Source organism: Castor canadensis, chromosome 1 (genome assembly GCF_047511655.1).
Source record: "Castor canadensis chromosome 1, mCasCan1.hap1v2, whole genome shotgun sequence".
Classification (NCBI taxonomy): Eukaryota; Metazoa; Chordata; class Mammalia; order Rodentia; family Castoridae; genus Castor; species Castor canadensis.
The window spans coordinates 2,854,117-2,881,494 of NC_133386.1; the positions used below are offsets into that span (position 1 = coordinate 2,854,117).

General features: G+C 42.5%; 1 protein-coding gene across 2 annotated transcripts; it reads left to right on the forward strand.

Moving 5' to 3' along the window:
- The first annotated feature begins 604 nt into the window (after positions 1-604).
- On the forward strand, positions 605-13,500 carry Mpc1 (mitochondrial pyruvate carrier 1). Of its 2 annotated transcripts, XM_020158721.2 has the most exons (5): positions 605-808; positions 9,774-9,777; positions 11,908-12,004; positions 12,586-12,718; positions 12,989-13,500. In XM_020158721.2, the coding sequence occupies exons 1-5, from the start codon at positions 738-740 to the stop codon at positions 13,011-13,013; spliced, it is 330 nt and encodes a 109-aa protein (XP_020014310.1). In that variant the 5' UTR covers positions 605-737; the 3' UTR covers positions 13,014-13,500. The 2 variants fall into 2 exon arrangements, with proteins under 2 accessions (XP_020014310.1, XP_073926674.1); XM_074070573.1 differs by lacking the exon at positions 9,774-9,777 and having other exon boundaries at positions 607-808.
- The last annotated feature ends 13,878 nt before the right edge of the window (positions 13,501-27,378 follow it).

The following is a 27,378-nucleotide window of genomic DNA, read 5'->3' on the forward strand; positions in this document are numbered from 1 at the left end:
GGGGTTTGCTTCTGAGCCCCATCACTTTCAAGGTCCTAGGGCGCGTCCCGTGCTGGTGCTCCTCCTGCCATGTGCGCACCGGCGGGCCTTAAGTAACCTTTCTTTTCAACTCTTTTTAAACACGACCCTCCCCTGCGCCGCGATGACTCTCCCAAGCCTGTCACCGTCTTGCCCAACGGATCCCACCTCGACTCCGGTGGGTTCGGTCCGGCTGGGGTCGCTGCGACCAGAAGGCACCCCAGGCCCCGGGCGGCGGGGCACGCGGGCGCGGGAAGTGCATACCCGTCTACCAAGGTGCCCTTGTGGGGGAGGGGCAAAGGCATTGGCCCTCGGCGACATTGGCGGCGCAGGATCCAAGCCAACGGGCTGCGCGCCCCTTGCCTCACAACCCAGGGCAGTCCGTCCCACTCAGGTAAACCTACGCCCGGCAGCAAAGCAATGTCACCTCTGCGCCCCGAGCCAGCGGAGGGCCTAGCAACCGCCAGCCAATCGTCGCCGGGCTCCGGCCGTTTTACGACAGTAAGCCCCGCGCGGTAGCCAATCCGTGCCACCACCTCAAGTCCTGCGCTCTCTGATAGGCCGAGAGTTGAGAGGCCGTAAGGCGTGCCTGAGTGTCGTGAGGCGGGCCCGCGGGGCGAGAGCGCTGTGGGCCGTGGCCGGGTCCGCGGGAGTGTTGTTGTGTTCCGAGGCACTGTGGAAGCGGCAGGACCGCGAGCAGCCTAGTGTCCGGCACCGCCATGGCTGGAGCGCTGGTGCGGAAAGCGGCGGACTATGTTCGGAGCAAGGAATTCCGGGAATACCTCATGAGGTGAGACGTTCCGCCCGCGGGACGCGGGATGCGGGATGCGGGACGCGGGATGCGGGACGCGGGATGCGGGACGCGGGACCCCGGACGCTGGAGGGGCGCCAGTGAGGTTGGGGACCAAAGCCGCCCGCGACGAGGACAGCCCTGGGGCACCGTGGGCGCGGATAGCGGGTCCTGTCCCTCGGCCGGGGTGACACAGGGACACTCCTCCCGCCCGAGACGCCGCGCGCCGGGGCTCGGAGCCCGGCGGCAGGTGCGCGAGCGCCCGTCACGCGGCCGTGGAGTGAGCTGCCGCCGGGCCGCCCCGGGGGCCCCGCGGGTTCGGGCCTCCGGCGCGGGGGACGAGCTTCCCACGCGCCCGTCACGCGGCGTGGAAGTGCGCTTGCCGTAATTCTCCACCCCGCGTGCTGCAGACGGCCTGACGTGGCACTCGGGTTTGCATTGTTTCGGGGCATACCTTTCATTTCTCTCCGGGTGTGATTTTAAAGCCTAGAACAGTTTTAAATTTTTCAGTAGTTGATAGTGTGATAAACTGATAAGGACTGAGGAGAAGTAAGTCCTGCTGTGACTGTCCAAAGGGGTATTGCGTGAAGGCAACTTAATTTTAAATTTACTTCCTAAACTCTGACTGTTTATTGCAAATGCTTTTTGCTCCTAATTTTACAAAGCAGCAGGGTAAGAAAACTAGTTCAGTCTGCTGTATGGGAAACTTAAAAACGAAAGCGTCACTCATGACTTTCCGGAAAAGTTCCCGTGCTTGCCTAGGACTATGATTAACTGAGATGTTTAGTGCTCACCGTGGGGCACAGCTATTTGTCGGATTCATGGATGAGAAAGTTTTGAACAAAGTAGTAATCTGAGGACTTGTTTTGCAGTTAGGTTTCTTTACGCCTTTGAATGTGACCTTAGCTCTTTCCTCTCTTCTGTGTGTATAGGGAGCCTTCCTAATAGGTGTGGCTACGGGTGACAGTATGTAATAAAATTGTCCTGATGATTACCTAACAGTTCTGTGTCATAAGAAGAGTTTGTTCAATGTATTTTCAAAGGAGATTTAGCCCTGCTTTTCTTAGTTTATGTTTTCTTTCACTAGATTGGTTTCTGAGAGCCAAGTTTTTCGCTGGAATTCTTTAATAGATTGTTTAACCTTTTTCTTTTAAAATTAACCTCATGTAGCTGTAATGTTATACTTTCTCTAGTGTTTCTTTAACAGAATTACACTTAGGCTAAACAAAGAAAGGAGAGAATTGTGGTGCCCAGAAAGCCAGTAGGGCACCAGACTAGGATTCAGGACGACTTCCTACTCAAGGGAGCCCAAGCAAGTTTTTTGGTTTTTTTTTTTCTTTTTTTCTTTTTCTGGTACTGGTGTTTGAACTCAAGGCTTCACACTTGCTAGGCAGGCACTCTACCACATGAGCCAGTCGCTAAGCCCTTTTTCTGTTGGGTATTTTCAAGATAGAGTCTTGGCACCTGTTTGCCAGGGCTGGCTTCAAGCTGCCATCATTCTGATCTCTGCCTCCTGAGTACCTAGGACTCAGGTTTTATGGGCTTTAAAAATACTTGTAAACTCCAAATCATGACATGTTTTTAATATGCCCTTCTGTTTTTGTGAGTGGAAACATTTTTACAGTTTATTGTTATGGAGAAAGTTAAAATGTGTGAGATGTAAAGCACTATGATTTTGGCCTTGTTTTCTCAGTCGTTCTGGTAACAGCAGGATTTCACAACTGAGCTGCCAAAGAGTGGTTGAGTGCCACTGAGAGGGCAGGTATCAGAACTGATCAGAAGCTCTTAATTTTAGCATTTTTCTCCCCTAAATACAGAAACTTTCTTCCTAGGAGTTACCACAGGAACATACTTCCTTTTGTTCTTCCAAGCTACTGCTGACAGCCCTGCTTTCTTTTATAGCAAAGGAGAATTAAGCATAAAAAAGAAATGTCATTTTGACTGTCTCCCGATCGGAAATAAGGCTCTAGTTCTTTTCCTTTTCACCTCGTTAATAACTTGCACATGCATTGTGTCCACTATCCACAGAAGATCTGAATTGCTTTCACAGCCCTCTAAAGGAGTTTGGAGATTTCTAAAATAAAGTGCTTTTTGGAACTAGAAATATTACTTTAATCGCAAATCATAGTTGACTAGCAACTATTCTGAAAAGTATATTGCCCATATTCTAAACTCTTTCATTCACAGTTTATGAATAAGACTGGAATATGTCTTTTCTTACCAAAGTAGATTCCCAAGTGTTTTTTTAAATATTGGGTGGTTTTTTTCTCACTGAGAGAGTAAGAGAACAGGCTCTGCTTAAACCTGTGAACCACAGGCAATGTGTGGACTTTGACTGCATCTGGTATGAACAAACAACTGCAGGAGGCATTACTGGAACGGCAGATTGTTTAAAGGCGCTCTCATGGTTAATTAGCACTTACAGTTTGTCGATGTGATGATGGAATTGTTAAGCCCAGGTGAGGAGTTTGAGTGATCACCTAACCCTGTTGCTTCCTAGCTTTGTGAGCTTGGGCAAGTTATTTCGCTTTTGTGCTGTAAGTAGCTGTTTAGTGACGGTGCTTGACAAAAATAAGCAGCTGATTTTTACTATAATTAGTTTTCCATATTTAATCCCCTGAATTTCTGGAACTTTCCTCAGTCTCTTACTTCCGCCCTCACTTGGAGAGGAAGTCTTACTATGTTACCCTAGGTGGTCTGGAATTCCTGGGCTCAAGTGATCTTCCCACCTCAGCCTCTAGAGTTGCTGAGATTACAGGCGTTATACCACCTTACCTGGCTATTGATAAGGATCTTGAATCAGAGCTTTGTGAATTTCTACTTCAGTATCTTTTTTTTCTTCACAGTTCTACTCTTTTTTGTGGTACTGAGGATCAAACCCAGGGCCTCACTCATGCTAGGCAAGCACTTTACTCTTAGCTACATCACCAACCTTCAGTATCCTTTTCTCAAGAGACTGTTCCCTCATGTACTTTACTGATAGAATAAAATAGCTTGTTCTTCTCTTCCTCTCACTCTCCCTCTTGGTTTTTAGGTAGACCGTATAGTTTAAGGGCCGAACCAATCAATATACAGGTTTATTCTCCTCATTTTCAAGTTTGTATGCTAGAGTAGAGGTAAATGTACAAACATACACACACACACAAGTACTTGGTACATGTGCAACAGATGTTTTCTTAAGTAGAATCCAGGTCATACAGTGTTTTAAAATCAGTTAATCACTTAACATGCTCACAAATCTGAGGTCCGTTGGATACTGGCAGTGAAGATTCTCAAGTTAATAAGGTATTTCAAGTTAGTTTTAACTTCTGGGTTTCCAGGAAAGCTTTGAGAATTTATACTTATTTCCCAGGCAAGAATATGCCCCAGACTTTTACAGAATATTACATTTGGAAAAGACCTTAGAAATCAGATGGTCCAGCACCTCACTTGTCACATAAGGAAACTTACACCTAGACCACGCAGAAAACTTGAGAACTTCTGAACAGCAAACTTAGAAAGCTAAGACAGAAATGTCAATGTAGGACTTAAAGGGGATATTAATGCTCAGATAGTTTTGAAAGGAGGTGCAGTTTTAGATACTTTTTGTTCTCTCTGCCATGTTGTTTCCCACACTCTTCCTTTGGACTCTTCCTTTGGACTCTTCCTTGCTATATAATTGACTTTCAGAAAGTGCTGAAGCAGAAGTGGCCATAGAGTCTCTTCATATCTGGATTGTCTTGTTCACAAAGGTCTTTATTGTCGTTTAATGTACTTTTGGCCAGCTAAATACCACTGAATGTTATATACTCTAATGGTTAAACTACAACTAGAAAATTAGATAAACTTTGTTAAGGTGAAATATAGGTGAACATTTTTAGCAAACTATAGAATTGCAATCTAGACTATCTCAAAATCTTATCCCATTCCACTTTATATAGTAGTACAAAATTAGTTGGGCGCCAGTGGCTCATGCCTGTAATCTTAGCTATTCAGGAGGCAGAGATCAGGAGGATTGCGGTTCAGAGGCCACCAAGGGCAAATAGTTTTTGAGATCCTATCTCAAAAATCACAAAAAAGGGCTGGTAGAGTGGCTCAAGGTGAAGGTCCTGAGTTCAAGCCCCAGTACTGCAAAAAACAAACTATTCTAGGCTGTCAGTTACATCCTTTTACTACTATAAAAATATTAAAGTTACTTATAAATGAGTTTGAAGTTACCTAAATTACTCTGTTTTCAAAGAAAACTAACAATTCCTGTCATACTTTTAGGAAAATAAGAAGCTGAGATTGACAGAACTCATCAGACACGAAAATAAAAGTGAGCTTAGAAAAAAACTTGAGCCAGCTAATCACTGTTCCAAATTAAGGAGAAGCACTTGATAAAAGTGGTGGTGCTTACAATATTTTTCAGTGCACACTGAGCAGGAATAGACAAGTTAACTCTCTAAAAATATACATAAATAAATACATGCTAAGGAAGGATGGTGGCGAGAAGCAGCTTTCTGAGTAAGATCAGGAACAAGGCAAATATCCCTTCTCACCACTGCTTTTGCACGCCATACTTGAAGTTGTGGCTAATGCAGTAAGATAAGGAAAAGAAATTGGTGTATAGATTGGGAAGAAAAGAGAAAAACTGTCTTTGTTTGAAGATGGTATGTTTATATAGAAAGTCCAAAAGAATTGACCAAAAACTTCTGGAACTAAAAATGATTATAGCAATGATTAGGATGTAATGTTAATATTTAAAAAGGCAATCACTTTCCTGTATACTTACAACTAATAAATGGAATTTGAAAGTTTAAACACAATACCATTTACCTTAGCACACCCCAAAATGCTGGGTGGAGGGCTGTAATTGTTTTATGTGGGTACAGGGGATTGAATCCAGACCTTGTACATGCCAAACATGCATTCTACCACTGAGTTACATCCCCGACCCTAATTGAAGTAGATTTAGGCATAAATCTAGCAAAATCTAGTAAGAGCTTATGAGAAAAACAACTCTGATGAAAATATGAAAGAAGAATAAAGTAATGAAAAAGATATTTCATGTCCATGTATAGGAATGCTCAATACTGTCAAGATGTCAGTTCTTCACAGCTTGCCCTAGAGATTCAGTGCAATCCCAGTCAAAATCCCAGCAAAGGTCTTTTGTGGGTTTCAACAAATGGATTCCAAAGTTTATATGGAGTTCAATCCCTATCACTATAGGTAAATAGGTAGGTAGGGAGGTAGATAAATAGATAGATAAATAGACTGACAGACAGACAGATAAGTTTATATGGAAAGACAGAAGACCTGAGATAGCCAATACAGTATTGAAGAAGAAAGAGAACTGATGGTACTGAATGTTAAGTCTTACTGTGAAGCTATAGTAATCAAGCTTGCGCTGTTTGCAGAAGAATAGACAAAAAGATCAGTGGAATAGAGTGGAGAACCCATAAATAGACCCACATAAATATAGTGTACTGAACTTTGGCCAGGGAACAAAGGCAAAACAATGTAACACAGATAGCCTTTTCCAGCAGTGCTGCTGGAATAATTGGACATCCACCTGAAAGGAGGAGGAGGAGGACCATCTGTACATAGACTTTATATTCTTAACAAAAATTTGCTCAAAATTTACATTTATAGGTCTAAATACAAAACTATAAAAATCCTGAAAGATAATAGAAAATCTTTTTAGATTTTTAGATACAACACCCAAGGCACCATCCATGAAAGAAAGAGTGGATTAGTTGAGCTTCATTAAAATTAAGTTTTCAGCTGGATGTGGTGGCACATGCTGGTTATCGCAGTGCTCGAGAGGTGAAGACAGAAGGATTGAGAGGTTAAGTAAGCCAGCCTGGGTTACATGACAAGTCCATGTCTTAAAACCAACAACAACAGAAAAATTTAATATTCTGCAAAATACAGTATGAAGACTGAAAGGACTGTAATCCAAAGTATACAAAGAACTCAAACTCAACAATAAGGATGTAACATAATTAAAATAGGGTCCAAAGACCTTAATGCTCACCACACAGATAGCAAGTAAGCCTATGCAAAGACACTACATATCACATGTCATCAGGAAAATCCAAATTAAAATAATGAAGTAGCAACAAACACTGAAATGCAGAACACTGAGAACACCAAATTCTGCAGGGATGTGGAGCCACAGCAAGTCTCCTTACTGCTACTGGGAATGCAAAATGGTGCAGCCACTTTGGAAGATAGCATGGTGGTCTCTTACAGAACTAAATACTTGCTTACCATATAGTCCCGTAGTCACACTCCTTGGTATTTACCCAAAGAAGTTGAAAACTTATCTCCACAAAAGGGTCTGCACATGAATATTTATAGCAACTTTATGCATAATTGCCAAACTTTACTTTGAACAAGATGTTTTTCATGGGTGAATAGATGAGTCGTACATCCAGACAATGGAATATTATTTAGCGCTAGAAGGAAATGAACTGTAAAACCATGAAAAGACAAAGAGGACTTTACGACGTTACTAAGTGAAATAAGGCAGAACACAGGATTTTTAGAACAGCGAAACTATGTGTGACATTGTAATGATGGAGACTGGCATCGTATGTTCATACAAACCCACGGGATGTCTTGTTTCTCTAAGTGAGAGTTCAAGTTCACCATGAATGACTTGATCCAAGAGATCCCTTTGAATTTTTGTATTTACTGAAATAAAAGCAGCATATCAAAGAGAAAAATCAAAGATTTTCTACAGGGTTCCACATTACTGCCCCCACATTGCAGTTTGTATGTTGCTTATATATCTGTCTTTGTTGGGAAGAGATGCTTAATACATAACAGGAGAAGGTTTTAAGTTAGCCCTGCATGAATATGCTTTTCAGATTTTTTAAAGCAGGAAAAGAGCACACAGAACTTAACTTAGCACAAGCCTAAGGCGAGAGAGTTAGATGCGTCTTGTTAGATTTTTGACTGAGGAGCTGATTCATGTGTTTCCGACAGTGCTAACAGAATTGAGGGATGTTGAGTTGTATAAACTAAACCACCATTAAAGTGATAAATATTGTTCTTGTGATGGTATTCATGTAAGATTTTTTGATTGATGAGAGTATAAAAGTAGAAATTAATTCTAATACCTATAGTCTATACTGAGACCACTGTTGTAAAATAGAGAAGAACAAAACTGTTGTATGATCGATGAGGAGTACTACATTTGAAAATTAAATTATTTCTGTATTAGTCCGTTTTCTTTTGCCATGAAGGAGCAGACATTTATTTAACTTTATAGTTTTGGAGACTGAGAGTCCAAGGTTGGTGGTCCCATCTGTTTGGCCTTTCCTGAAAATCCTCTTAGTTTGGTCACAGCATGGCAGAGAAACAGAAGGGGAACTGGCAGCTCATGGACTGTCATGGCTTTATAATAGTCCCCCTCTCTCAAGAACTCAGTCTGCAATACCAGCATTAATTCCCTCTAAGGAAGGTACCCACAATGACCTCAAACTTGACCCTACCTCTTCACAGTTCCACTACTTCACCATTGCCACACTGAGCACCAAACCTCCAGCACACAAATTTTTGAGAGACAAACCACATCCAAACCATAGCAATCTCCACGTTGAAACTATATTTTAGTACTACAACTTTTAAATACTTTTATAGGAGAAAATGTGCCCTTGTAAGGCCTGTACTCTCATCCCCAAAATAAGGCTGTCTTAAGGAGAGGAGAGCTGTAGGAGACTGTAGCTGAACTATGTTTGGTCTGGTAAGGTGAATTCCTCTCTGCTGTAAAATGCTGAGCTTGATCTGAAATAGAGTTTTGGTGATGTAATTTGTTAGGCAGTCTCTGTGGCTTTTAGGTTTTGTAACGGAGCCTGCTTGCAGTACTTTGCCACCCTCACGGTTAGTTTCAAGTTACAAATAACATTTTCTACTCCCTCTCACTCAGAATGCCCAGGAGAGTGTTCAGACATGCATGCTTTGAGAACGGGTTTTGTGATTTTACTTCAGTAACTCTCAATAGCTAAGCTTTGGGGGTTGGCTTATGGGACAAGTTATGACAGATCTGGCCAAGTTGTCATTTCTGAAATCAAAGTAACTCATTATAAAAGTTTTGGAGTATTTTTAAACAATAGCAAGATTAATATTCAGGAAAACAGTATTGAAAACTTCCGCTATTCCTTCATTTGACAATCAGGCCAGATGCCAGGCCTAATACCTAATACTTGAGGTATTCAGAAGGAACAAAATGCAACAGAAGTAGATGCAGCTCACTGTACGAGAATTCAGCAGCAGGGTGCTTCTCTGCAACTTGTCATCTGCAAAGAAATACCCTTCCAAGGCTGTGCAGTCAGCGGAAAAGCCGCAGGCCAGAGGCTGCTCCTGAGTGTGAAATGTGGCTGGTCCATCTCTGAGGTGTGCAAAGGGTGTAAAATGCACACCACTTTTCTGAGAATGATGACAAAGAATGCAAAATGTCTAATTGATAACTTTATTTATGATGTGTTCAAATGAAAACACTATTGATACACTAGAATAAACTTAATAAAACACATTTATTATTTTTACTTGTCTTAGTGTGACTTGTAGAAATTAAAAAATTATATGTGAAGCTTGTGACACGGTCTCTCCAGGTAACCCAGGCTGGGCCGGGAGCTCTGTCCTTCTGTTTCAACCTCCCAAGTGCTGGAATTATAGCATGTATTACCATGCCCAGCTGCATCTTGTATTTTTGACTTGCATTATATGTCTAGTGGACAGCTCTGCTCTAAAGATGAAGCTTATTTTTCATAGAATTAAGGTTTAATTCTTTAGGTCAAAGTTGTTATTAGTTATTATATATGTACTTGATATCCTCTGGCACCCACAAAAAATCTGTGTTGCTTAACCCTGCAGTCCTGCTTCTAAAACTTGAATCCACATGAAATTGAAGTAACTGTGAAACATTTGATCTCTCTCTCTTTTTTTTTCCCCTACGTCTCCCCGTTCTGAACCTTGGTGATTCCTCACAACATAGCACGGTAAGAAAATCATTTCTGTCCATCCTAAGCTCTTGCAGACTTTCTGCATTAACAGTACAGACAACAGAGACAGGGTCCATTGCTTTGGGCAGCTGTCTAGCCGCTCTGTTACACTGAGCTGTAGGTAAGGTGCTGCTGGCACCTGCCTCTGTGGAGGACCTGCCCAGGATTGCCACTCTCCTGGGTTCAGAAAGGCGTGTGTGATGGCTTCACTGACAGCAGTCACGTCAGAGCCTGGCAGCTGGTGCAGGGGAGAGAGAAACTATTGTCCTATTTAATCCATGGTAGTCTGTGTTAATTTTGTCTTCTCAAATATTAATCATGGAATCCCTTATTTTTCTAGAAATTTACTGATGTATTTCTGGCAGCATAGATCAAACATACATTCTACAAAAAGGGAAGAGAGAATTTGAAATTTGTACTGGATACAAAGTATGCATATGAACTTTCTGAGGTTAGGTATTTTAGTGAACTAGTGTGGAAGTGATTTTCTACTTTTTGTGTTTTTAAGGAATCTATTTAAATGTAGTGCAATGCTGCAGTCATACAGCTATGTAAACATGGCAGGACTTTGTCTCATATCACTAACACTCATTACACTTAACTTTTAGTACCTTCATTTAACCACAAGATTTCCAGGGCTCTTGAAGGTATCAAATCTATGCCATTGTCTGTCACTACTGCAAGAAGGCACATTTATCCTGGTGGTAGATAAACAGGTTGATGAGCCCTCCTTATACCACCTCTGCAGGCTTTGGTATAGCCCTCAGAGTCTGTGTGTGATAAAGTAGACATCAAGACCATCATATAGTACAAAGAAGTGGAAAGAGATTAAACAGAAAAGGATGAAAATGCCACACCATGTGGAGAAAGGAGGAAAAGGAAGAGCACTATGGAACAGTAGAGAGTTGAAAAATTGAGTGACATCCACTGGAAAGACAGGCCGGAAAAGAAGGAAGAAGGTAACCAAGGTCTGTGGAGTAAGAGAAAAAGAAAAGGATCTGGATCTCACTGAAATAAAAGTAGACTATCGTGCTCAGATAATATCCAGTTTGAATACAAGAAGACTAATTAGCCAACCCAGAATGTCAGAGTCCTTAGACCAATCATGCCTGACTCAGAGACATAACTCCTCCTGTGTTACCCCAGAGCTGTGATATAGTTGTTTGAAGCTGGGGCCTCGTGCCTTATTTGAGCATGTTAAGTGAACATTTCAAAGCTTTCTTCCATGCCAGTTGTAGTTCTCATTGACTTCTCTTGCATTTCCCTTGGTTTCCCTCCTCTTAGAAGATCTGTAGGCCTTCATGACCCTTGGTCATGATAGAATTGCAAGGCCTCTGTATCCCACAGCCTGAGCTCATCTAAAGCACAGCGACAAGTCCACGATGGCCATTTCCACTGCTTAGTGTTCTGATAACAAAGGGCAGTTGGCTAACCATACTGGGTTTCCTTCAGATTTTAAAGTATTACTTGCAAACTGTATAAAGAAACGATTTCACTTTAGCCTCAGAAATTAAATTGAACATGGCTTCTATTAAACACAGCTTACTTTTGATAGCCTTGGGTAGGGATAGTTACAGAATGAAAAACTGTTGATCCATTTCTTTAATACAAGTTTTTGCTCTTAATTTAAAAATATTTTCCAATCTTAACTTTTTAGCATCTGGGATCCTGAGTGTAGATTATCAAGTTATCTGGTCTTAGTAAAGTTCATATGAACTCTACTAAATTCCTTCAGAAAAAGTAACCAATTTCACTCTGCATTTTAAGAGTTATTAATAAATTTCTTGAAAAGGTAATGTTGATAGATTTAAATATATTGTGGAGAATAGTTCGGATAAGGTTTAAATTAAGCAAGACTGAATTGTGTAAGAAATTGATCTCATTTTTAAACTCTCTAAGTAGCACAATCAGAGATAACTGAGTAATAATCTGGAAATTGGCAGGAACCATTGTAAATGGCCAGATCCCTGCTTGTGCTGAGCCACCCTGAGAACTGCTGACTCATAAAACCCATTAGCTGTCTGTGACCCACAGCCTGCAAGATGGAACGTGGAGACTCATATTGCTTAAAGCTAGTCATCCTTCCACCCTAATTTTCCCTGTCTTCCTTCTTCTTATTTTTTGTAGCATTTCTGGGGCCCAGTAGCCAACTGGGGTCTCCCCATTGCTGCCATCAATGACATGAAGAAGTCTCCAGAGATTATCAGTGGGCGAATGACGTTCGGTAAGCATGCACACCTGTCAGGTTTGCAGCACCAGATGTCATTGCTGCTTTTAGAAGGTCACATAAAGAATGTGATGGTACTGAGCTGTAGATGTGTCTCAAGTGATAGAGACCTGCCTAGCAAGCAAACCCCAGTATCACAAAAAATAAAATAATTAATTTGAAGTATTTGAAAAATATTAACATACCATTTACCTTTCAGATTTAGTACACTCAGCTAAAGAATATGTCACCTTAATCATTCTAATAGCTAGCCAACTGCTTTGTATTGTAAACTTGATTTGGAAAAGTGTCAAGTTTATTTAAAGACCCCACATTTGGACATAAAACTGATGTTGAAGGATTAAATAGCACTTCTTTTGGATAATGAATTATAAGCAACTCTGGGAGACAAGAACTACTTTCAGCTTATTCTTGCAAACAAAAATGTTTCATTAATAACAACCATGTCCACAGTACAGTAAAATATTCCATTTGTTTGTCATTCTTAGAGGCATAAGCAGAAATGGTTCTTTTTGACTATAGTCCCATTACCCTGAAGTTCTCTAATGTTCATGTTCTTTGCTTTAACATCTCTGCAGCCCTCTGTTGCTATTCTTTGACATTCATGAGATTCGCCTACAAGGTTCAGCCTCGAAACTGGCTTCTGTTTGCTTGCCACGCAACAAATGAAGTAGCCCAGCTCATTCAGGGAGGACGGCTTATCAACTACAAGTGAGCAGATTCTAATTGTTTTGTTATGATGAAGTGGTAAGAATGAAGCTGAAACTTGAGAGCCGGTGGGGAACTGGAGAGTGTGTGAGTGCCAGTGTGAAACCTGACTTATTAAATATGGCAGTGAGCACAAAGCAGGATATTACTGTTTTTATAGTCACAAGTTGAAGTGAATGCTATGCAAAGATGTCTTCTAAAGCAATGCAGAGCCTCTGAGGCTGCCAGTGGAGTTTTGTTTCTCACTGATTTTATGTCTCTTATTTTTTCCAGGATGGCTAAGCAGGCCTCTGCGTAGCTCTTGCAGGGACAGCGCTCAAGTCACTGCTGCAAGTCACAGATCCCCCAGTGTAAATGGTCTCACAAAAGAGAAAGCACAGAATGCTGTTTTTCTTACCGCACGATTTTTACAAAGCTAGCTGGTTGAGTCCCTCAACCAGCTTTCTGCTGCCTTTCCAGTGCTGAATGTGTTACTTCTCTTCAGAGAGTAGCTCAAAGTATGCAACTGATTTAATAACTTCCATTGAGGGTTTTATCTGCAGTAATATGTAGACTGTCCACTGGGATTTGCCTAATATGAACCGAAGAGAGCAAAATTGTGTAACTACTCACATTTCAGTACTTAGAATCCTTGACTTTAATGGCCATAAGATATCCAAAAGCTGACCACGCACCTAAAATTTGACTTCCAGTGTTGAAAAAGGATCTGTTTTTCCATGCAGTGTGTACATTGAGGTGCTGTAACTTCATGGCAATAAATGATTTAAATATTTGTTATATGAGAATGATTAAGTATCTTGCTGTATTTGTTAGGAAATTGGAGAATTGTTTATCTGAAAAGACAATTATAGGTGTAATATAATAGAACTCCTTGGAAACTGTTAAGATGGCTCAAGGAAGTGATAAGCTGGAGGGTGAGTTCTTCTGGAAAGCTCATGGCCCCTCTGTTGAGATGCATGTGCCCTGAGTCACCACCTGTCTTCTCTCTTTGGGCCTCACAGTCATGTGAAACAGGTAAACCTTCTATGGCGGGGGATTGGGGGAGATGACACTTTATGGGGTGCAGAAGCTGCAAGACACCTGGTGCTTGGAGGGCCAGGGTTGCCAAGCTGTATCTTGAGGCCATGGCCAGACAGACTGAGAATAGTGCCAACCCATGGCTCCCTCAGGCTCATCTTCCATATTTACTTAAGGTAGGCCCACACCTGGTAGATATTAACGGAGCCAGCACTAGGAGACATGATTGTTTCATTAAGTTTATCAAATTCCCTCTGCTTTATTTGTTATACAAAGTACACAGACACAAGCAAGTATAACACATGCAACCCGTAGGCTGCCTCTGCCTGGCCAGTCCCTTCAGTTAGCCACTGTGAGGTTTTGTGGCTGTGAATCTTCCTCTTCCTTTCAAAATATTGGGAAAGTTCCCATCCTGCCAGTCTTACGTACTGAGTAAGGAGCACAGAGATTTTGCACACCTCCATCCAGAAGATTCGCCAGGTCCCGAAGGGTGGCCAAGGAAGTGAGCCCAGCTGGGAGCATAGAGCAGCAGACACTGCAGCAAGTGATGTTAGGAAAGGTCCCTGAGAAAACTGAGTCAATAGTTCAGTCCAGTGAAGGTTTCTTCAAAACCAGAAGAGAAAATAAGAGACAAAGGCCAGTCAGGTGACTGCCACAGGCAGAGACTTCTTCCAGTAAGAGCATTCAGTGTGGGAATGTAGGAGGCAGCTGCTCAAGGGCCAGAGGGAGCCACAGCAGGCCTGTGCAGCTTGAAGAAAGTGACAGCCTGGGCTCACAGAGGGTGTCAGGAAGCTCTCCACTGTCATACTTACTGTATAGCTGAGTGCTTCAAAAACACCTGCAAGGATGTAAGATGAGCGGCTGAGGTGGTGGGAAGGGTGGACTTCCTGTTGGGATCTGATTCCTGATTTCCCATAGCACAGACCAGTCATGAGGAGCTGTGTTCCACAGATTTTATAAGAGCCTGGTTAAATTCACCATTATCTACTGTTAGCAACATTGACTCTTAGAACCACTGGGAATTCAGGTTTCAAGCAGTGACTTTACAAGAGCAAGCTGGCCAGTTATTTAGTGCCCTGGATGTTGAGACCAAAGTCTTCCTGGGCAATGCTGACTCCCCAGCCCTGGGAAGTGCCTGCCACTCCTTTATTCCAGGAACTCCTCCAGCTTTGCCGTCTAAACCTGTCCCCAAGGGAGCAGTGTGCATGGCAGTGTTCAGTCTTAAGGACAGGAATCCAGATCCAGATCTGCCTCTTCAGTGTGGCCCATCCACCTTAGCATCTTGGCCTATGTTGTTAGAAAATACCAGGAGCAATGTCAGCACGTTCCTGTAAGAAAGTCGGCCTTAAAGTAATGATGGCTGCAGAACAAAATTGTGTAAACCAACGTCTAGGTGATACAAGACCAGCTTACTTTCAAATTCAAAGCCCAATGACATATATTCCAAATTTTAAATCACCACGTATAATGTTCTCTCAAAATGATTCTAAAAATGTTTTTTGTTTCAAGTAACAACATACAGAGCTTGAAGACTCAGATGAGTTCCAAGATGACTTTGGTACGAGTTGTCAGTACTCAAGTGCCAAGCTAGTCTCTGCTTTAGTGGTATTGCATTTCCTTGTTAAACAAACTTGGAGGTGACAATTGGGAAGCCCTTCCTGCAAAACTAAGAATCTCCAACCTACTCCATGTGAGTCCTGGCCCCCATGGGTGGCTCCACTTAGCCAAGTGCACAGCTCGAGCTGCCAGTGGGAGGAAATGGTGACTCAGTGGGCTTTTGTTTTGTAATTCTCTGACAGCAGCTGGCTTAATGTCACATCCCTCAGTTTTCTCAGTCCTCTTCCCACACTCTGTGTAGTCATAACTCTGTTCTGCCACTCTGAACCTCAAGTTGGGCACAATTACTTTTTTTTGTCTTTTTACATTTTTGTCTTGGATTTCTTACTTAGTATGAAGACTTTACAGACAGTAATGATAAACACAGGTTGGTGAAATACCTGAGGACACTGACATTGTGTCCGAGCACTGAGAAGATGTCTGATAGCCTCCAAATAACCACTTGAGTTAAGGTCTAGAAGAAAAGGGAGCACCCAGACCACAGCCTCACAAGCAAACAGCAAACAGCTCTGACAACGGCCCTGGCAGGCTCCTGTCCTTGGGGACTGAGATTGCTGAGGCACGGAGGTCCAGGATGCTGTAGATGTCTATGGAAAGGAGCCCTCAAGGTTAGAGCGGCACAATCTTCCTGGTTTCCCTCTGAGGTACGTTGAGGACTGACCTAAGCCAGTTTGGTACATAGGACACTGGATTTTGCTTTGACTTGTGAAGGTAACAGTGACCACAGAGGGTTGGTGGCTCCTTGCCCACTTCATTGTGAAAGCCAGCTGCAGGTCAAAAGCCACCTTTCTATAGACATGCGTCAGCCAGTGTGTGCAGGCACAAAACCTTACTCTTCTCTGTTTCAGGTGAACTGCAGCTCTTCCAGTCAGGGGCTCCGGGACAACAATCCAGCAGAGGCACAAGTGACAAGGTTCCAGCCACCCCTAGTAATCCCCAGCTGACATAAGAGTTCCGCCAGGTGGGGTGTGGGGGTGGTTATCAGGTGTCCTCTGTCCATTCGAGGTCTATCCATTAACTATATCCATCCACTTACAATCACGGGTCCCTCTCAACAGTGGATGCAGGCACGGTATGACCGAAGGATCTGGTGCCATGGCTGTACTAGCTATAATAATTATTTTGAATATTTTTTTCTGTTTTAGGCATGGTAATCGAACTGTGAATATTCATAGATTTAATGTGCTGCTACCAACTATGATTATTATGATTATTTTAGGGAGTGTTCAAATGTCATGCTTTTGGCCCCTGGGAGCCCCTTTAGAGATAACCTTTGACACCATCTCATTAAGCGTGAGAGCTTCTGTGTTTTCAGGCACAAGAAGCCTCCTGTTCCCCTGCTCCTTCCTTGCTCCTGGCTTGGAAGAGACCTTCCACCAAGGAGTTCCAGTTAAGAGGAGTGGGGTTCATAGCCACTCATACTGCCAAGGGACACTGCTTCTTCGCCATTTCAGTAGACACCAAATTTAGTTTTTCTTTAAAAAAAGAACTAAGTTCCTGTTGATATTTCCACTTCAATTCTAGTATGGCATTTCTGCTTCATCTCTGGTTTTATAACTGAATCTCTTTCCTCAGACTGAATGAAATAATTTCTGATAAAACAGACATTTCCTGCTTGTTTTACCCTAGAAAAATAGCATCACAATAACAACACCATTTCCCCAGACAGCGAAACTACTGTTTTTTCTTAGTTTTATGCTTAGAACACATCTCCTAAGCATGTGGGTTCCAAGCAAACACTGAATCCACGAAAAGTCGCCCTTTACTCTGTTATGCAGCATCCCCCAGTGCAGAGAGCAGCATGATGGTTTCTTTTCATTTTCACTGTTCTTTTTAGAAAGTAGCACTTTGAGTCCCAGGGTTTGGAGGCCACCGTGCCAGTGATCTTGGTGGTGACTTTAGGTCTGTAAGTGTTTCAAATCTCTATCCTGGTCATTCTACCCCGGTGAGTTCTACTGCTCAGTCGATTCTGCCTTTTACTATTGAATTTCTAGTGCTATGAAACCTAGATATTTTAACTTTTTAAACTTGTCTTGAAAGATTGTCTTGTGAATTTTACCTTGTGCTCTTTTTGAGTTACAGCTTACATCCAACCTTTCTAAACGCCAAATTATGTAATTTCACACCAACGTGTACAGTGTATAAATTCAAATAATTCTCTTTGTTAACTTTCTCTTGACCTTGCATGAGTTTGTGTTTAATTTTCCTATAGGGGATTTTAATTAGGTATAAAGTATTTTAAATGCCATATGAAAAGCAAAGGTGACACATGTAAACCCAAGCCCTTTAGGGTTTTGTCTATAATCCTCTCTTCACTAAGAAGTCAAATTGTTTTGTTTATGTACTTTCTTTTTGTTTCCACTTTTTTTTATTGTTGTGCTGAGGGAACATTCTGACATTTACAGAAGTTCTTACAATATATATTATAATTGAATTCACCACCTTGTTTATGTACTCTTGAACACAACTAAATACCCTTCAAATGACAATTCTGGAAAAAACTTCCCTGGTCGGTGTGTCCTGGAGTAAGGTTCCATCCCAAGACATAGGAGCAGCTACTGACTCCCCTGGTGACCCTGTGGAGGAGCCTTCCGAAAGTAGCACACACCACACATCAAAACAGTTGCCTTAGGATCAGTCAACACAAGGAACGTGTCTAAACCACAGTGGGCAGCTCACTGTGAAGCACTGTTGTTGGTCAGAGCCTTCTGGAACCCTGCTGGTTGTGTGCCTAACACCATGGATCCTTCTCATGTGCATTTATTGGTACCCAGGCCTATACAACCCAGGAAGGTTTAAGATTGCTTTGGCCCAAATGGGGACATTTCAAAATTCCCAAATTAGTTTATTTGCACACATAATTGGAAAAGGCAGGTTTTAGAACCATGTAAATGAGAGACTTATTTTCAACTGTACTGAGAAGCTTCTAAATACAACTCAGATTAAGACTGCCTCTGTCCAAGCAGTAAGTCAGAAACCAAAGCCTGCCTCTGAGCTGAAATCAGCTATTGCCTCCCTGTGCCCTCAGCAACTCTATGCCTGGTGTAAAGAAGGGATATGCTGAGGGGAAAGAAGGTAGGACAGAGAGGGAGAGGACAAGTGTCAAAGACTTGAGGAAGTTATAAATAAAAGGCTTCTTGTTCATGCAGTGCTGGCGTTCAAAGCCCGGGCCTCAAGTACTCTGTCATGGAAGATTTATCTGTGATTGAGTTGTTGCAATTAGAAGGGCTGGGATGTAGCTCAGTGGTAGAGTGCTTGCCTAGCAAGCAACTAGCTCGCGCCTAGCATGCGCAAGGCCCAGGTTCAATCCCAGCACCAAAAAAAAGAAAAGACGAAGTTTTTCTAGTGTTTAAGTGTTGACATCAAATGCACACCATTTCAAAACTAAAGTTTGATCCCTTGTATTCAAATGTCAGAATTTTCTTGGAGCTTTGATCTGCCCTTTTTTTTTTTGGCAAAACGGGTTTGAACTTAGGGCCTCATACTTGCTAGGCAGGCGCTTTACCACATGAGTCATACCATCAGCCCTTTTTTGTGTTAGGTGTTTCCAGATAGGGTCTCCAGAACCATTTGATTGGGCTGGCCTGGAACTGTGATCCTCCTGATCCCTGCCTCCTCTCTGTAGCTAGGATTACAGCGTGAGCCCCTGGCGCCCAGCCCTTGATCTGCCCTCAATAGGAAACTGTCAGAGGTTTTTCTTTAAAATATTTTGTCAGTTCATCTTGTCTCCCGGTGATCCCATTTGCCATTTTAAGCCTTTGGTATGCTTGACAAACTCCCCAAAATCAAGTTCCAAAATTAAGGTTTTTAGTGTACAACCTTGGGATATCCAGAGGCCACCCAAAGTCCAAATGACACATAATGACTTACATTTGTGTCATTTATATATTACATATTTATATATTATATATATACTAATATATATGTTCCAAAATGATGTGAGATTTCTAGAAATCTGATGTGGTATTAGTCATAATTCTAATGATAACTTATTGTATTCTACAGAAATGACCAAACTCCTTTGTCCACATCTTTAACTATGGCTATTTTAACTTTCATCCACAATTAAGTGGCTGAGTTTCTTTTTGGAAGCTTTTTGCAAGCAATCCTAAAATGTTTCCCTAGGGAGACTCATGGAAAGGGTGAAAATAACTGACAACTGTAGGGCTCCAGTAAGTAAGTGTGGGCTGGGCACAAAGGTGCAGAACTGTAATGAAGAATCACCTAGAAAGCCACTACCCAACAGAAAAAGCAAGAATTAGCATGAGGCCAAACAAACTTGTGAAAAAGAGTTACCTTTTTGGTTTTTTTCTTTTTTTCTGCCTTTTGTTTCTACCTAAACCCATCCCAAAGATGAAATTTGGCAGGACTTTTGCCTCTGGGGAACAAAAAGACTGCATTCCCTCATCCTTCAGACATTCATTCCAGTTGGACCTGACTTTTACCAGGTTATGACTGATCCTGATGCCTCCTTTCCCCTTACATCCTGCACAGAATCTCGTGTGAACCCTCCTTTTATCTTCCATTCATTCTTGGTGTGAGAAACATGACCCAAACACTCTAGATACTCTGCACTCAGATAAGGGATTAACCCTTCTCAGAAGATACCTGTGAAGAGAGCTGGCATCTGATCAATTCTACCTAATTGTGCTAGTCAGTGTGCTGTTGCTGGGACTATATGCCTGAGGTAATCAACTTAAAAGTAGGACTCACAGTTTCTGAGGTTCCAGCCCATAGTTATTTGGCTGTTGTTTCTGGACCTGTGGCAAGACAGAACATCCACCCATGTGAGGGGTGGAAAAAAGCCTCTAACTTTGTAGTGGCCAGGAGGCATAGGAAAAAAGAGACTGGGGTCCTAATACCCACTAACAGGGCACTCCTCTATGACCTAACTCCCTCCAGCTAGACCCCACCCCATAAAGTTCCTACCACTTTCCCAATAGTGCCACCAGCTGGGGGCCAAGCCTCCCAACACATGAGCTTTTGGTAGGGGGCATTTAAGATCCAAATCATAATGCTCCCTTAAAGCCTTAAAAATTACTCCTGTATTTTTTATTCTTGCTCTCTCATTCTGTCTTTCAAGGACTTTAAGTTCATCTCAGGTAGTCAGAGCATTGACCTCACTTTCTGGTACCAGTTTTCTCTTCACTGTGACAGAATACCTGACAGAAACAACTTAAGGGAGGAAGGGTTTATTTTGGCTCATGGTTGCAGAGCCATTAGCTTATGGTCACTTGGCTCCAAATTTCTAAGCCAGTTGTGAGGCAGAACACTATGGCAGGAGGAGTTTGTGTAGGAGGCTGTTCAACTCATGGTAGACAGGAAGCAGAGAGAGGGGAAGGAACTGGGGACCTTCAAAGGCACTTCCCCACTGACCTACTTCCTCCAAACAGCCTACCTGGCCACCTCCTAAAGTTCCCAGAACCTCACAAGGTAGTGGCACAGCTGGGGTCCAACTATTCAACATACAAGTCTGTGAGAGATATTTCACATTTAAACCATAGCAGTTGGCTACCTTTAGGACTGGTCAGAATTTCAAATGTCTTTTTGCTGGTTATTTTTGCCTGTTCTGTTTTTGCGTTATTTAAATTGCTTATCTCTTCTGTATCTTAATATCTCACAACTAAAACCAAATCATGGTAACCTACTGCATAGGAACTATACTCACTAAGCCAGGACTCCACTGGATTTCTTGTTGACCTGAGAGACTACAAATCATTCCTGACCTGCCTGTGGCCCTGGTTTTTCAATTGTTTTTCCTTATCCCCAAATTTGCTCCATCATCACAGCTGCCAAGTACACCCCCCACTGAGTGCTGGGGGACCTATCCCAGCACCAGGACATTTCTGGAATGGCAGAAGTTGTCACAGAGTGTGTCCACATAGTGCTTCATTTGTGTGGGTTTAGCCCAAGGCTCAGTGCATGGCACATTTGCATTTTGCCTTTTGGAAATTTTTTAAATATATTTTTGACTGGCAATTGGTGAATCCATGCACAGAGAGCTCATTCTATGTATTTTGTTTTTCATTGGTCAAATTGGCAAAAATTGAAAAGCCCAACAATGCTTCCCATTGATAAAGCTATGGGCAAACACACACACACATTCCTGGTGAGAATGCAAAGTTATGTAACCCTCCTAAAGGAGAATTTAGCAATACTTTGCAAAATTATATATGCATACACTTTTGACTTGGCAATCCTACCTCTGGAAATTTAACCTGAAGATGCACCTCCGAGCCAGGCAATCCCTGAAATTCCCCCACCAGCATTCATACTCTTGTGTAGTCCCCTCCCCTTGAGTGGCTGCTGGACCATGGCACACCTCCAGTGAGTGATATGGTGAGGGTGATGGGATGTTATTTCTGAGATTAGGTTGCAGAAACAGTGGCTTGTATCTTACTCAACTTCCCTTGCTTTATCTTGCTTGCTCATTCTTATGGAAGCCAGCTGCCAAGCTATCAGCCACCCTGTGGACAACCAAGGACCTGCATCCTGCTAACAACCATGTGAATGAGCTTAGAAGCAGATCCTCTTTCAGCTGAACATCGGCTGACACTGTGACTGCAATGGGAGACACTGAGCCAGACAGCCAACTCAGCTATGTGTGAACTCCTGACCTACAGAGCTCTGACAGTGTAGATCCCTGTTGCTTAAACTTAAGGTTGGAGGTAATTTGTTACACGGTAACATGGGCACATGTGTGTTCACACACACACACATTAGATTATTCACGCACCATTGTCATTGAACAGTACTAGAAGCAACCTAAGTAGTCATTGAGAAAACTGTGAAGCACAATGTTGTATTATGCAACTGTAAAAAAGTATGGGGTTGGTGATGTAGCTCAGTGACAAGGGATTGCCTAGCACATGTAAGGCCTTGGGTTCATTCCCTAGAAAGATCTCTAGGAATGACATATTCAAGACTGATTTCCAGAATATATTACTAGGTGAAAAGACCAAGTACTACGTACCTACAGTATACTATCCTTCATGCAAGATAGTACGGAGATGGAGGAAAGTATACATGTATATGCTTTTTCATGAAAAGAAATGCAGGAGTATAAATCAGAAATTACTTAGTTCCTATAGGAGATGAGCTGGGAGTGGGGTTGAAAGAATAAGAGGGAGGGATGAGGAAGAGACGAGAAAAGTGCTCCTCCGAGTATATCTTCTGGTAGTGTTCTAATCCTTAGAATAATGCTTTGCTATACTCTCCTGAAAAGAAATACTTAAAGTCAGCTGAGGTATGGGGGGGATTCCACAACGGAATGCAAGCACTGAGTTATGAGTCAAGAGAAGGGGAAGAAAATAGCCAAGCTGTGTAAGTTTGGGAAAGAGAATTTTGACTGCACACTGCAAGGTGAGGAGAGGTCTGTGCAGAGACTTTACTCTCACTGGGAGTTGTGTTCCCACACGAGTATGCATAAGAAATTCCAAAACTTGTGGCAATTAATTTAGGATTCAGCAAGTGAATAAATATGCTATGGGTGTGAGAATCAAGTTTCTAATTGCCAGAAGAAGGCATTACAAATAAGGGGAGGAGTGGATGGCAGGGATCAGTGTGAACTCATGAACAACATATATTCATTACTAATATATGGACCTTCCTATGTGTCTTGATGTGTTTCTATATCATTATGAGTTATATGCCACGTAGAACAGTATAAACCATGAGTTATATGTAAGATAGATGAAGGACACATAGAGATGACTATATGCAAGCCCATGTACACACATGCATGCATATCCCCCCAGCTCTATCTGCTTGGGAGCCTAGAAGTAAGAATGCCATCCCAGAAGCAATGAGCACCTAGCACCCAGCCTGTGGTTTCAAAACATGAGTTTGCAACAAAGGGTGACCAGAGCACCCTGGAGAATGAATGGCCCCATGCTGGGATAGAACATGAGCTTGGAGTATCTTTTGGTGCCAGAAATTCAGGGGGTGCTCAGAAGATGAGTTGGCCATGGCAAGAGAACAGTAGAGTCAGCTTGAAGAGGCTCTGGTGTGGCTTGGCTCTGAAATGTCCCCCAAAGATCACGTGTTAAAGGCTTGGCTACCAGCCACTGGCACTGGTGGGAGGTGGTGTAACCTTTAGGAGTTGGGGCCTAGTGAAATGAAGTGAGGTCATAGGGTGCATGCCTTGAAGGAGATACGTGCACCCGCCCTCCTTTCTTTCTCTCTCTCTCTTTTTTCTCTCTGTCTTTCAATAAGTAGCCATGACTCCCCTACCATGATGTTCTGCCTCACCACAGGGGCTGAGGAGAGAATTTTGGTTGCACACTGCAAGGCTGAAGAAACATGAAAAATAAATCTTTCTTTTAAGTTATTTTAAAAGTTATTTACCTCAGGCATTTTGTCATAGTGACTGGAAGCTGACTAACAACCTCCAGTGGTCCAGTTTGGACAATCTGAGTTAAAAATAATATTAGGGAAATTGGGATTGTAGTTATTAATTCATGGGATAAAATAAATGCCCATGAGTTCACAGTCATATGAAAAAAACTGAATAAATGAATTAGCAACATACAGAGTAGAAGGGATGGCTATTCCTCATAGTAGAATTTCAAGGAATAAATATGTAATGAATAATAGAAATAAAAAATTACCATTAGAGAAACACTACAGTAAAATTAAGTATAGGCAAGAATCACTTATCAATGCTAAGAACTGGTAGGCAGAAGTAAGCTGAGAGACAATATTTGCCATCTCACAGTGTTGCCCCAGAAGCCATGATGTATAAACCACAGAGGAGGAAACAGTGACACAGTGAAGAAACCTGGCTGATGTCATCCCCCACCACGTAAAATTTATGGACACCATGCCCTCCCAGATAAAATGCACCAAGAAGGTGGTAGCAGCACTTCTGTATTGTCCTTACCCAAAATGTATCAACTCAATGAGACTGTGAGGAAGTGTGGGATTAACCCAAATTAAGGTACATTCTACAAAAGACCTAGCCAGGACCCTTCATGCATGCTCATGTTACAAAAGATGAAGGTAATGACCACCACATGTGAAGGGGACTGAGTAGAAGACAGTATTAAAGGCAAGGTGGGATTGGATGCTGGGCTAAAAAGACGCTCCTCGGTGGCACACCTTGGGAGATAAGACTAAGGTCTGTAGATCAATTAGTAATGTTGTATTCTGGTTTTGACCTCTCTAGTTTGCTTAGGTAAGATGTTTAGCATCAGGGGAAATTTATGAGGAATCTAAGTAAGTGCTACTATTTTTACAAGTCTAAAGTGATTTTGAAAGGGATCGTCATAAGATACAAAGATGAACACTAGAAATTATGACATTCTGATGACTAACATGTATTGAGCACTCCAGGTGTTCTAGTAACTTATGTACCTCCATGCTCTGTTTTCCCAGATAAAGAGCCCAAGGTGCGGGGAGATCAAATACCTGGTAAAGTGCACTCAAAACCAGAATCTACTCTCCTGACCACTACATGATGCTCTAAATTAGTTTCCAGTAATGGTTTTGTTGGACTTCAGCAGTGGAATGTTCACCTGAGGCCAAAAATTCTGATTGCTTACATCGTATTCATGTCAGCTAAAATGTTTGTACTATTTTACCTGGTTCTTGGCTCAAGTACCTTATGGGTAGTAGCTGCATTTCCTGCCCAACTGGCATTTTAACAAGACCCAGTCCTTCAAGAAACCCTGGGACACAGGGTCACTGCCTGACCAGACATGGCACTGGACCCTCTGTTCTGTTTACATGGGCTCTTGTACATTAGGCTGTGAGCAAACCTACAAAAGTAGCAATGGAGATGGAAAGGAAGGGAAGAGGCAGGAAGGAACTGTCTTGTTTTAGCAATAGTGTGTGTGTGTTGTGTGCTGGGGATCAAACCTAAGCCCTTGTACAAACAAGGGCTATACCACTGAGCTACATCTCCAACCCCACAATCCATTAACTATTTTGAGTTTTCCATAAAATATACATATAGCAATAAAATGTGCTGCTATTGAAGTATGTGCAAGGGTGACATTGCTTTCCCCCTGCCTAAATGGAGGTGACCTAGGGCCTGGTCATAGGTTGTGGTCCCTAAAATTCCACTCTTGCTCCTCAGGAGCATGCATCCCTGCAGATACTGGGTTCCTGCCAGCTTCACCTTCCTCCAGGAGTACCCCCCACCTCCATATATTTTGTTCTCTAGTGCCCTCCCTCCCCCTACTGTATTTGTGGCAAAAATCGCACCACCTAGTGGTGTTGCACGATTTGAACTCTGGGTTGGGAACAATGTATTGTTATTCCTGTTTATCTGCTATTTGTGGATGGGAATATAAAATCACTTTTTAAGACACATAGTCTCCTTATTAGAATGTCCCTTGTATAGGACAAAAACCTCATCATCGTAAGTCTAAATTTCTTGGATTTAGCTAGGCTAAGTAAGGCAGGGGCAAAGACTCTTTGGGACAGGTATACTGAACTTTCTTTTTTTTTGTTTGTAACCAATTCTTTGGCAAGAGTCATTAACAAATGGCCCTGTTTTTTAATAGAATCCCATTCCCTCTTACTTGTCTTTGCCTCCACGACTGTACGTGGATGAGATCCGTGGTTGGTTGGGGGGAGACTCCACATCACAAATGATGCTTGAGAATCTGTCCTCAGCCACTTTCCACCCAAGCCTAAGTCCACAGAGACCAGTGAGGCTCTGTGACCAGTAAGGCTCTGGTCACAAAGGGTTGGTTAACTTGAGGTTCTTTTGCTGGGCTCCTAACCAGCTGTAAGACTGCAAGACACTTGCAAAGGTCCTTGAATGAGACAAGATAATTCTAGTGAACTTTCAGCATTACAGTGCCTCTGCTTATACACTCATGCAAAAAATACATGTGAAGCATCTGCCATTTTATGTGACTGTGCTACACAAGAAAAGAAAAACAGGAGAAAGCTCTGTGCCTGAAGTCAAGGGGTGTCTCCTAGAGGGGGCAGTCACCCTGGAGGAAAGCCTGGGCAGGGACCCGCAGCCTTACTTCATCATCAAGCAAACTCATCATCAAGCAAACACTACAGCCCAAATTTTGGTGCTAGGAAGCTCACACGCAGGGCTGAAGGATCACATTGTCCACAGTTGAAATACTTCATAGAACTTAGAAAGATGGCTCCCGTATAGCTGCCCACCATCCTGGGGCAAAGCTAGGCAGTTCAGAAAGCTGGGTAGGTTCGTCCTAAGGACTCTAGAGGATCACTGGCAGGTGAGCTTTAAAGCTGGCACACAGCGCTGGGATCACCCCATTCATGCTAGGAGAAACATGAGACGCATGCGCCTAGGACTGACAGCGTTCCTTTTAACTTCTTAGCAAAGTTACGCGTCAATTGTATTTCTTGCATTTCGCTAGGATACATCATATGAAAAGCCCCTGCCGATGTATTTACTGTTTTGATGATGGGGAAAACAAAGAAGACTTGATAATTGTGTGTAGAACAATACATTTTCTGCCGTTCAAGTGTAAATCATCCTGGAGTAGAGACAATGTGTCACTTGCAGCACTGAGAACAAAGATGCTGTACGGAAAGGTGGGCCACAGTCACGCATCTGAACGCTGATATTCTCAGCAGCAGTACAAGACAGTTGGAAATTTGTCTGTTGTTGGTCTTCTAAATCAACAAAAACGTAGATGGGCCAGGCATCGGTGGCTCATGCCTGTAATCCTAGCTACTCAGGAGGCAGAAATCAACAGGATCCAGGTTCGAAGCCAGCTCCAGCCAAATAGTTTGCAAAACCCTATCTCGAAAAACCCTTACAAAGAAAAGGGCTGGTGGAGTGGCTCAAGGTAAAGGCCTTGAATTCAAGCCCCAGTACAAAAAAATATATTAAATAACAAAAAATCATCGATGGAATGATGTTATTTCTAAGCAGAGACAAGAAGTCAACAAACGAAATCAGACAAGGTCACAGAACAAGTAGGTATTCTGTGACCATGCTGGCTCATCCTTGGTTCATCCAAACAGTGATGCCACATTGCCTCCATCATTCTTTTGAGTACATGCTTGAAGTGTCCAGGTGTGTGTGGTCCAAA